At 43.6% G+C, this 12,570-nt stretch overlaps 1 protein-coding gene across 1 annotated transcript; it reads left to right on the top strand.

The window, feature by feature from the left end:
* The first annotated feature begins 9,368 nt into the window (after window positions 1–9,368).
* Window positions 9,369–11,941, top strand: LOC127300075 (cysteine-rich receptor-like protein kinase 25). Its single transcript, XM_051330153.1, has 4 exons — window positions 9,369–9,848; window positions 10,020–10,415; window positions 10,603–11,098; window positions 11,194–11,941. Exons 1-4 carry the CDS (start codon window positions 9,413–9,415, stop codon window positions 11,765–11,767), a joined length of 1,902 nt encoding a protein of 633 aa, XP_051186113.1. The 5' UTR covers window positions 9,369–9,412; the 3' UTR covers window positions 11,768–11,941.
* Window positions 11,942–12,570: the final 629 nt, after the last annotated feature.

The following is a 12,570-nucleotide window of genomic DNA, read 5'->3' as shown; positions in this document are numbered from 1 at the left end:
TAGGCTAGCAAGGCTTATTTGAAACAAACACAAGGATGAACCGGTGCAGCAAAACTCACATAAAAGACATATTGTAAACATTATAAGACTCTACACCGTCTTCCTTGTTGTTCAAACTCAATACTAGAAATTATCTAGACCTTAGAGAAACCAAATATGCAAACCAAATTTTAGCATGCTCTATGTATTTCTTCATTAATGGGTGCAAAGCATATGATGCAAGAGCTTAAACATGAGCACAACAATTGCCAAGTATCACATTACCCAAGACATTAATAGCAATTACTACATGTATTATTTTCCAATTCCAACCATATAACAATTTAACGAAGGAGAAACTTCGCCATGAATACTATGAGTAGAAACCAAGGACATACTTGTCCATATGCTACAGCGGAGCGTGTCTCTCTCCCATAAAGTGAATGCTAGGATCCATTTTATTCAAACAAAACAAAAAACAAGAACAAACCGACGCTCCAAGCAAAGCACATAAGATGTGATGGAATAAAAATATAGTTTCAGGGGAGGAACCTGATAATGTTGTCGATGAAGAAGGGGATGCCTTGGGCATCCCCAAGCTTAGACGCTTGAGTCTTCTTGATATATGCAGGGGTGAACCACCGGGGCATCCCCAAGCTTAGAGCTTTCACTCTCCTTGATCATGTTGCATCATACTCCTCTCTTGATCCTTGAAAACTTCCTCCACACCAAACTCGAAACAACTCATTAGAGGGTTAGTGCACAATAAAAATTAACATATTCAGAGGTGACACAATCATTCTTAACACTTCTGGACATTGCATAAAGCTACTGGACATTAATGGATCAAAGAAATTCATCCAACATAGCAAAAGAGGCAATGTGAAATAAAAGGCAGAATCTGTCAAAACAGAACAGTTCGTATTGACGAATTTTAAAATGGCACCAGACTTGCTCAAATGAAAATGCCCAAATTTAATGAAAGTTGCGTACATATCTGTGGATCACTCACATAAATTGGCATAATTTTCTGAGTTACCTACAGGGGAAAACAGCCCAGATTCGTGACAGCAAAGAAATCTGTTTCTGCGCAGTAATCCAAATCTAGTATGAACTTTTCTATCAGCGACTTTACTTGGCACAACAAAACACTAAACTAAGATAAGGAGAGGTTGCTACAGTAGTAAACAACTTCCAAGACACAAAATAAAAACAAAGTACTGTAGGTAAAAACATGGGTTGTCTCCCATAAGCGCTTTTCTTTAACGCCTTTCAGCTAGGCGCAGAAAGTGTGTATCAAGTATTATCAAGAGACGAAGTGTCAACATCATAATTTGTTCTCATAATAGAATCAAAAGGTAACTTCATTCTCTTTCTAGGGAAGTGTTCCATACCTTTCTTGAGAGGAAATTGATATTTTATATTACCTTCCTTCATATCAATGGTAGCACCAACAGTTCGAAGAAAAGGTCTTCCCAATATAATGGGACAAGATGCATTGCATTCAATATCCAAGACAACAAAATCAACGGGGACAAGGTTATTGTTAACGGTAATGCGAACATTATCAACTTTACCCAAAGGTTTCTTTGTAGAATGATCAGCAAGATTAACATCCAAATAACAATTTTTCAGCGGTGGCAAGTCAAGCATATTATAAATTTTCTTAGGCATAACAGAAATACTTGCACCAAGATCACATAAAGCATTACAATCAAAATCTTTAACCTTCATCTTAATGATGGGCTCCCAACCATCCTCTAGCTTTCTAGGAATAGAGGCTTCGCGCTCTAGTTTCTCTTGTCTAGCTTTTATGAGAGCATTTGTAATATGATGTGTGAAAGCCAAATTTATAGCACTAGCATTAGGACTTTTAGCAAGTTTTTGCAAGAACTTTATAACTTCAGAGATGTGGCAATCATCAAAATTCAAACCATTATAATCTAAGGCAATGGGATCATCATCCCCAATGTTGGAAAAAATTTCAGCAGCTTTATCACAGTGATTTCAAAGCGATTTTAGCAGTTTCAGGCAGTTTCTCGCGCTTTGCATTAGAAGTGGAAACATTGCTAACACCAATTCTTTTATTATTATTAGTAAGAGGTGCAGCAACATGTGTAGCATTAGCATTACTAGTGGTGGTAATAGTCCAAACTTTAGCTATATTCTTCTCTTTAGCTAGTTTTTCATTTTCTTCTCTATCCCACCTAGCACGCAGTTCAGCCATTAATCTTATATTCTCATTAATTCTAACTTGGATGGCATTTGCTGTAGTAACAATTTTATTATGATGATTTTCATTAGGCATAACTTTCGATTTCAAAAGATCAACATCAGCAGCAAGACTATCGACTTTAGAAGCAAGTATATCAATTTTCCCAAGCTTTTCTTCAACAGATTTGTTAAAAGCAGTTTGCGTACTAATAAATTCTTTAAACATGGCTTCAAGTCCAGGGGGTGAATTCCTATTATTGTTGTAAGAATTCCCATAAGAATTAGCATAGCCGTTGCCATTATTATAAGGATATGGCCTATAGTTGTTACTAGAATTGTTCCGGTAAGCATTGTTGTTGAAATTATTATTTTTAATGAAGTTTACATCAACATGTTCTTCTTGTGCAACCAATGAAGCTAATGGAACATTATTAGGATCAATATTAGTCCTATCATTCACAAGCATAGACATAATAGCATCAATCTTATCACTCAAAGAAGAGGTTTCTTTGACAGAATTTACCTTCTTACCTTGTGGAGCTCTTTCCGTGTGCCATTCAGAGTAGTTGATCATCATATTATCAAGAAGCTTTGTTGCTTCACCAAGAGTGATGGACATAAAGGTACCTCCAGCAGCTGAATCCAATAAATTCCGCGAAGAAAAATTTAGTCCTGCATAGAAGGTTTGGATGATCATCCAAGTAGTCAGTCCATGGGTTGGGCAATTTTTAACCAGAGATTTCATTCTTTCCCAAGCTTGAGCAACATGTTCAGTATCTAATTGTTTAAAATTCATTATGCTACTCCTCAAATATATAATTTTAGCAGGGGGATAATATCTACCAATAAAAGCATCCTTGCATTTAGTCCATGAATCAATACTATTCTTAGGCAGAGATAGCAACCAATCTTTAGCTCTTCCTCTTAATGAGAAAGGGAACAATTTTAATTTTATAATGTCACCATCTATATCTTTATACTTTTGCATTTCACATAATTCAACAAAATTATTGAGATGGGCAGCAGCATCATCAGAACTAACACCAGAAAATTGCTCTCGCATAACAAGATTCAGTAAAGCAGGTTTAATTTCAAAGAATTCTGCTGTAGTAGCAGGTGGAGCAATAGGTGTGCATAAGAAATCATTATTATTTGTGGTTGTGAAGTCACACAACTTAGTATTTTCAGGGTTGGCCATTTTAGCAACAGTAAATAAAGCAAACTAGATAAAGTAAATGCAAGTAAACTAATTTTTTGTGTTTTTGATATAGCAAACAAGATAGCAAGTAAAGTAAAACTAGCAACTAATTTTTTTTGTATTTTGATTTAGTGCAGCAAACAAAGTAGTAAATAAAACTAAGCAAGACAAAAACAAAGTAAAGAGATTGAGAAGTGGAGACTCCCCTTGCAGCGTGTCTTGATCTCCCCGGCAACGGCGCCAGAAAAAGCTGCTTGATACGCGTTCAACACGCGTCCGTTGGGAACCCCAAGAGGAAGGTGTGATGCGTACAGCGGCAAGTTTCCCTCAGTATGAAACCAAGGTTATCGAACCAGTAGAAGCCAAGAAGCACGTTGAAGGTTGATGGCGGCGGGATGTAGTGCGGCGCAACACCAGGGATTCCGGCGCCAACGTGGAACCTGCACAACACAACCAAAGTACTTTGCCCCAACGAAACAGTGAGGTTGTCAATCTCACCGGCTTGCTGTAACAAAGGATTAACCGTATTGTGTGGAAGATGATTGTTTGCAGAAAACAGTAGAACAATATTGCTGTAGATTGTATTTCAGTAAAGAGAATTGGACCGGGTCCACAGTTCACTAGAGGTGTCTCTCCCATAAGATAAACATCATGTTGGGTGAACAAATTACAGTTGGGCAATTGACAAATAAAGAGGGCATGACCATGCACATACATATCATGATGAGTATAGTGAGATTTAATTGGGCATTACGACAAAGTACATAGACCGCCATCCAACTGCATCTATGCCTAAAAAGTCCACCTTCGAGTTATCATCCGAACCCCTCCAGTATTAAGTTGCAAAGCAACAGACAATTGCATTAAGTATGGTGCGTAATGTAATCAACAACTACATCCTTAGACATAGCATCAATGTTTTATCCCTAGTGGCAACAGCACAACACAACCTTAGAACTTTCTGTCACTGTCCCAGGTGTCAATGCAGGCATGAACCCACTATCGAGCATAAATACTCCCTCTTGGAGTTACAAGCATCTACTTGGCCAGAGCATCTACTAGTAACGGAGAGCATGCAAGATCATAAACAACACATAGATATAACTTTGATAATCAACATAACAAGTATTCTCTATTCATCGGATCCCAACAAACGCAACATATAGAATTACAGATAGATGATCTTGATCATGTTAGGCAGCTCACAAGATCCGACAATGATAGCATAATGGGGAGAAGACAACCATCTAGCTACTGCTATGGACCCATAGTCCAGGGGTAGACTACTCACACATCACTCCGGAGGCGACCATGGCGGCGTAGAGTCCTCCGGGAGATGATTCCCCTTTCCGGCAGGGTGCCGGAGGCGATCTCCTGGATCCCCCGAGATGGGATCGGCGGCGGCGGCGTCTCTGGAAGGTTTTCCGTATCGTGGCTCTCGGTACTGGGGGTTTCGCAACGGAGGCTATTTGTAGGCGGAAGGGCAGGTCAAGAGGTGGCACGGGGGCCCCACACCACAGGGCCGCGCGGCCAAGGGGGGGGCCGCGCCGCCCTAGGGTGTGGCCCCCTCGTGGCCCCTCTTCGTCTCTTCTTCGGACTTCTGGAAGGTTCGTGGCAAAATAGGACCACTGGCGTTGATTTCGTCCAATTCCGAGAATATTTCGTTACTAGGATTTCTGAAACCAAAAACAGCGAAAAACAGAATCGGCACTTCGGCATCTTGTTAATAGGTTAGTTCCAGAAAATGCACGAATATGACATAAAGTGTGCATAAAACATGTAGATAACATCAATAATGTGGCATGGAACATAAGAAATTATCGATACGTTGGAGACGTATCAACGCCTAATAGGGCTATCACAGAGTACATATCTGGACAAGATTCTAAAGAAGTTTAGAATGGACGAAAGTAAGAAAGGGTTCTTACCTATGTTACCAGGCAAGGTCTTGAGTAAGACTCAAGGACCGGCTACGGCAGAAGAAAGAGAAAGGATGAGTAATATCCCCTATGCCTCGGCAGTAGGATCTATTATGTATGTCATGCTATGTACTAGACCGGATATAGCACATGCTGTTAGTTTGACTAGCAGATATCAAAGTGATCCAGGAATGGAACACTGGACAGCGGTCAAGAATATCCTGAAGTACTTGAAAAGAACTAAGGATATGTTTCTTTGTTATGGAGGTGACCAAGAGCTCGTTGTAAGTGGTTACACCGATGCAAGTTGGAACACTGATCCTGATGACTCTAAGTCACAGTCTGGGTACGTGTTTATATTGAATGGTGCTGCGATAGCTGGGCAAGCTCGAAGCAGTGCACGGTGGCGAAGTCTTCAACAGAATCAGAGTACATAGCGGCTTCAGAGGCTTCATCAGAAGCGGTATGGATGAAGAGGTTCATTGTAGAGCTCAGTGTGGTTCCTAGTGCATTGGACCCATTAATCATTTACTGTGATAACATGGGTGCCATCGCCAATGCACAAGAGCCAAGATCACACAAGAGGCTGAAGCATATCAAGCTGCGTTACCACTCGATTCTCGAGTACATCGAAGATGGAGAAGTAAAGATTTGCAAAGTACACACTGATCTGAATGTAGCAGATCCGTTGACTAAAGCTCTCCCTAGGGCAAAGCATGACCAACACCAGAATGCCATGGGTGTTAGGTATATTACAATGTAATCTAGATTATTGACTCTAGTGCAAGTGGAAGACTATAGGAGATATGCCCTAGAGGCAATAATAAAGTGGTTATTATTTATATCTTTATGTTTATGATAAATGTTTATATATCATGCTATAATTGTATTAACCGAAACATTAGTACATGTGTGATATGTAGACAACAAGAAGTCCCTAGTATGCCTTTTAAACTAGCTTGTTTATTAATGGATGATTAGTTTCATAATCATGAACATTGGATGTTATTAATAACAAGATTATATCATTATATGAATGATGTAATGGACACACCCAATTAAGCGTAGCATAAGATCTCGTCATTAAGTTATTTGCTATAAGCTTTCGATACATAGTTACCTAGTCCTTATGACCATGAGATCATGTAAATCACTTATACTGGAAAGGTACTTTGATTACACCAAACGTCACTGCGTAAATGGGTGGTTATAAAGGTGGGATTAAGTATCCGGAAAGTATGAGTTGAGGCATATGGATCAACAGTGGGATTTGTCCATCCCGATGACGGATAGATATACTCTGGGCCCTCTCGGTGGAATGTCGTCTAATGTCTTGCAAGCATATGAATAAGTTCATAAGAGACCACATACCACGGTACGAGTAAAGAGTACTTGTCAGGAGACGAGGTTGAACAAGGTATAGAGTGATACCGAAGATCAAACCTCGGACAAGTAAAATATCGCGTGACAAAGGGAATTGGTATTGTATGTGAATGGTTCATTCGATCACTAAAGTCATCGTTGAATATGCGGGAGCCATTATGGATCTCCAGATCCCGCTATTGGTTATTGGTCGGAGTGAGTACTCAACCATGTCCGCATAGTTCACGAACCGTAGGGTGACACACTTAAAGTTGGATGTTGAAATGGTAGAACTTGAATATGGAATGGAGTTCGAATATTTTTTCGGAGTCCCGGATGAGATCCCGGACATCGCGAGGAGTTCCGGAATGGTCCGGAGAATAAGATTCATATATAGGATGTCATTTTATGTGAATTAAAATGATGCGGAAGGTTCTATGGAAGGTTCTAGAAGGTTCTAGAAAATTCCGGAAGAAACCACCAAGGAAGGTGGAGTCCCGGAGGGACTCCACCTCCATGGCCGGCCAACCCTAGTGGGGGAGGAGTCCCAAGTGGACTCCCCCAAGGGGGGCCGGCCACCCCCTCCATGGAAGGTGGAACTCCCACCTCTAGTGGGAGTCCTAGCTTGGGTAGGTTTCCCTATCTTATGGAAGGTTTTGGGTTCGGGTCTTATTCGGAGACTTGTAGTCCAACCCTTGGGGCTTCCACCTATATAATGAGGGACAAGGGGAGGGGGCCGGCCGCCTCAAGACCACAAGCTGGCCGCACCCCTCAAGTGGCCGGCCACCCCCTCCCAAACCCTAGCCGCCCCCCTCTCCTCCATAGCTCCCGCGTGCTTTAGCAAAGCTCCGCCGGAGTTCTCCACCACCACCGACACCACGCCGTCGTGCTGTCGGATTCAAGAGGAGCTACTACTTCCGCTGCCCGCTGGAACGGGAGGTGGACGTCGTCTTCATCAACAACCGAACGTGTGACCAAGTACGGAGGTGCTGCCCGTTCGTGGCGCCGGAGGGATCGTGATCAAGATCTTCTACGCGCTTTTGCAAGCGGCAAGTGAACGTCTACCGCAGCAACAAGAGCCTCCTCTTGTAGGCTTTGGAATCTCTTCAAGGGTGAGACTCGATAAACCCCTCGTTGCTACCGTCTTCTAGATTGCATCTTGGCTTGGATTGCGTGTTCGCGGTAGGAATTTTTTTGTTTTCTATGCAACGTTATCCTACACGTCCGACCCTTGTTAAGGCGGTGCTCACTTGCGTGGTCATCTACTTCATCATCACCGTCGTTGAGATTTCCAGGAGGCTTATGTAAATCGATAGCATTCGGAGAGCTTTCCTTTGGGCGGCATGTTTCAAGGTCATCGGAGTCAAGTGCAAAGTAAATTGGGAGAGAGTTTAAAGACTAAAGGAATATTGAGGCATCAGAATCCTCAACCTCGAAAGGTTTGGTTCGGTGCTTCGTTAGAGGTGGCTTTGACATGAATGGAAGGATGAATCTAAGAATAGGGTTGGTCTTGGGATCCTTTGCACCCCTCATGATCACAACCTCTTTGAGGCGCCCATGAAATTCACAATTGTAATTGGGAGGAAAGCATTTTTTGGGAGGCGACTTGGCTTGAGGGTATGCGACCTAAAAACATTGCCCCACTAATATTTGGGCTCTCCAAGAAGAAAAAATGCACGGCTCACAAGGTTTGGAAGATGATTTTGGGTTTCCCGAATCAATAGCCAGAATAGACTCTCCGTTGATCACATATCTCAATTCTACAAGCTTTGGGAGTTGCTTGTCAATATGCATTTGGACGAGGAAACCTCGGATAACATCATGTACAAGTCAACCAATCATGGTTCCTACTCTACAAGATTGGCATGCAAAATGCAATTTGTGGGACTCACAAGCTCTCCGCTCTCCGATGCCTTCATTGGTTTGGAAACTATGGGAACCTCCCAAGTGCAAGACTGTTGCTTGGTTTATTATCGAGAACCGTGTTTGGATGGTGGATAAACTAGAACAAAGAGGAAGGCAAAATTGTGAGCCTTGAAAGCTTTGTAACCGACAAAAAGAGTCGACCACTCATCTCTTATTCAAGTGGCAGTTCACCGTCAAGGTTTGGTCCTCCTTGAAGACATGGCTTGGCCTCTATGACATCGACCTGAGGGGTAGGCATACCATTAACACGGTCAAAGATTGGTGGACTGAGGCGATCCACAAGAGAAGACAATCAAGAAAAGTTTTGGCACCGCTTGCTAAGTTAGTATCTTGGGTGATTTGGAAGGAAAAGAATAGTGGGGTTTTCCGAAACAAATCCGTTACTACGGTTATACTTGTGGCGGAGATCAAAGAGGAGGTGGAGATGTGGAGCCTCGTCTGAGCTAAAGCATTGTGTAATTTTTTACCGCGAGAATAGGCTTGTATTTTGTGTCTTGGCATGATGGACAAGATGCCTACATTGACCTTTTAGTAGTCAAGGCTTGGGTTGTAAAACTTCAAAAACTATTTAATTAATAAAAATGGAAGATCTTTTACCCTTGTTTAAAAAAACTAGATAGTTATGTCGGCTCAACACCACTTGACAACATAGTTAATTTCATGAGGATGCATTGTAGTTCACTGGATTGTTTGAAAAAGTCTACTGGTAGAATCGCCTATATAAGCCCATGCTTGTGCTTGCTATCTCCCTCCAGAACAGGTAACAAACCAAGAGGAAAAGCTTAATTACGCTGCAGCTTGCGAAGAGCTAGCCATGGCACTCAGCCGCCAGGTCTTCAGCCTCATGTTCCTTTGTTTCCATGTGTTGTTACACACGTGGACCTCCGATGCGGCCGGATCATGGGTCCTTCAGGACCTCAACTGCTCCACCTCTGGTAACTACAGCGCGACCAGCGCCTACGCCGCCAATGTCAACCAGTTCCTGTCCGCGCTCCCGGAGAATGCCGTGTCGAAGAACGGAGGCTTCTTCAACGGCACCGTTGGCGAGGGGCTGGACACCGTCTACGGCCTCGCCATGTGCCCCGCCGACTACTCGCGTGCTGACTGCAGCGACTGCCTCGCCGCCGCTGCCGGCAGCGACGCCGATGGCCTGCCTAGTCGCTGCCCCGGGAGTACCACCGTGATCGCCATGTTTGAACGATGCCTCATCCGCTACTCCAACGTCAGCTTCCTTGGCACGCCTGAAATAGGTAACTAAATATATTCGTTTCTTTCATGCAGAAAGAAAGAAAGAGCTTTTACTACCGAAAACATTTTTGATAAAAAAAATTATGGCCAATTTTTTTATTTAAACTACATGATGTAAGCCTAGCTAATAAGAGCAAGTATGAGAGCAAAATTTGACACCGACGGCCGTGCAGGTGTAGCCTATGCCATGGACGGTAAACTGCTAAACACGGCGGCGGGGATGTTCGCCCCCACGGTGGAGCAGAATTTGAATGACCGGACCGATGATGCGATACTCGTGCCACAGCGATTCGCCTCAAACTCCAGAGCCCCCTTCGTGCTCGTGCAGTGCACGTGGGACCTGCCACCAGACAAGTGCAAGGAGTGCCTCAACGAGCTAACAAAAATCGCGACTGACATTACTGTCATCAAAACAGACGGCCAGAGGAAGAGTTACAGCTGCACCGTCAGGTACAGCAACACGAGCTTCATGGTCGTGCCCTTGGCCGCTCCTGCTTCTGCCCCTCCTCCGCGATCCATCGACGTCCCAACGGATCTTCCTCCTCCTGCTTCGTCCAGCTCCAGCAGCCGTGAGTAATTTACATCCGTCGGCTCCTTATTTACCCATGTCGACTATCGACTACTACCTTCGTTCTTAAATATTAGACGTTTTGAGAGGCTGCTTTATAGTATTTGTCTACACAACCACAATCCCAAACATGATATATGCTAGAAATATATTCCCAAGTAATCGATTGACTAGTTTTGTTTTAACAGGTAGTCGAGGTTTGATTATCGGAGGAGCGGCTCTTCTTGCACTGCTGGTGTTGGTGCTAATCTGGTCCGTCCTGTCATGGTGCATGTTGACACGAACACGCGACTCATTTGGGTCCGAAACTAGGCTCAAGCCGGTCGAGTACCGCGACCTATCTATCGCGACAAACGGGTTCTCCAAAGAGAACAAGATCGGACAGGGTGGCTTCGGTGTGGTGTACAGGGGGATTCTCAAGGAGAAGCCAGTGGCCGTGAAGAGAATCCTTAAGGACTCAAATGGAGAGTTCAAGGACTTCCTCGCGGAGTTGGGTGCTATCGACGGGACGGGCCACTTGAACGTGGTTCGTCTCGAGGGTTGGTGTTGCAGCATAAACAACTTTATGTTCTGGTGGTTGCATAGGCAGAACCTCAAGCTCTTCCTTGTTTATGAACTAGTGAGTAACGGCAGCCTCCAGGAGCACCTGCACGAGAAGACGGAAGTTCTACCATGGGCAACAAGGTATATATCATTTTTCTCTTCGTAATTAACAGTGGAACGCAAGAACGTATTATGTTTCTCATATGTATGTATGGATAAAATATTATTAATTGCAGGTACAAGATAGTGTTAGGCATAGGGTCTGCTCTTCGTTATCTCCACCACGAGTGCAAGTCATACATCTTGCATAGAGATATCAAACCAGCCAACATACTCCTAGATGATGAATTCAACGCCAAGCTTGGTGACTTCGGGTTATCCAGGGTCGCCCATAACAATGTCGCAACATCAGTGCAGACAATGGCTGTTGGGACCATGGGCTACATGGATCCACAGTGCATGAAAAATGGACAGGTTAATTTCCGCACTAGCTCCGACGTCTACAGCTTTGGGATCGTGCTTCTAGAGATAGCACATGGAGAAAACAACCCGGACCATGTTCGACAGCTGCAAAAGGATAAACCAGTAAAAACATTTGTGATGGAGGCCTCTGACAAGAAGCTAGCTGGAAAATTTGACGAGACGCAGATGGAGCGTATCTTTCTCCTGGGCCTCCAGTGCTCTCAACATGAGGAGGACAAACGACCTTCACTCATTGGTGCAATGAAATTCCTAGAGAACGGCGGAGAGTTGCGCCCTGCCACACCTGATGAACGCCACGATACCGCTCACCTAGTTACTTTATCATGAGTCTTTAATTTGCTCTATTTGTTTCGGCCCTCGCTGGAGGGGTCTACGCTGTATTAAGCACATGTGAAACCTTCTCCCTTCCCTATGGCTGCTATATCAAATTCTGTTTACACAACTGCATGTATGTGTTATACATGTAACTTAATCGAGCTTATGAATAATTTTTGTATCCAATTGTGTGTGCACAACTACATGTAAAACCTCCAACTTCCATCTTTCTCTCCATTTTTTTAACTCAGCCATAAAACACAATCGCGTGCTAGTCTGGGGAACAAAAACTCTACAAGATAAAAATAACAAGAACATGAAGAAATCACCTTTCCAAGAAAATTCATTTCCTCGTTCAATAAAACCTATGTCTCTCCGGAAAAAAGACACTTTACTACAATCCAAAACTGAATCGGAGGTAATCCGCTTCACAGGAGATGTATTGCTACTTATTTTGTGGTCACCATGCTATAGGTTTTTTTTCGAAATGGGAGCATCACCATGCTATAGGTACTCTCTGATCCGGCCATTATGCACGTGGGTGCTTCAACAGTGACAGGCAATGCAGGGGGTCGCCCTTCGACCATCAAAGGACGCGGTCAAGATAAGGCTTCCGCGGATGCCCTCCCAAACGAAACTTCATAGCTCCCCTGGCACTGACCCACCGTCAAGTAGCCAAAGATGAGAAACTTCCTAACCTCAACATCACCATGACGAGAGTGGAGGAGCTTGGAGCCTTGGCCAGCGAAGATGAGCCCGCATGGCGAACGAATCGTGACCTTACTGAAGGAGTTACTCGGAGCCTTCGCCATTGC

This window comes from Lolium perenne, chromosome 5 (assembly GCF_019359855.2).
Source record: "Lolium perenne isolate Kyuss_39 chromosome 5, Kyuss_2.0, whole genome shotgun sequence".
NCBI lineage: Eukaryota > Viridiplantae > Streptophyta > Magnoliopsida > Poales > Poaceae > Lolium > Lolium perenne.
The sequence above is the reverse complement of the archived record's forward strand: the minus strand, read 5'-3'. Positions and strand labels throughout refer to the sequence as shown.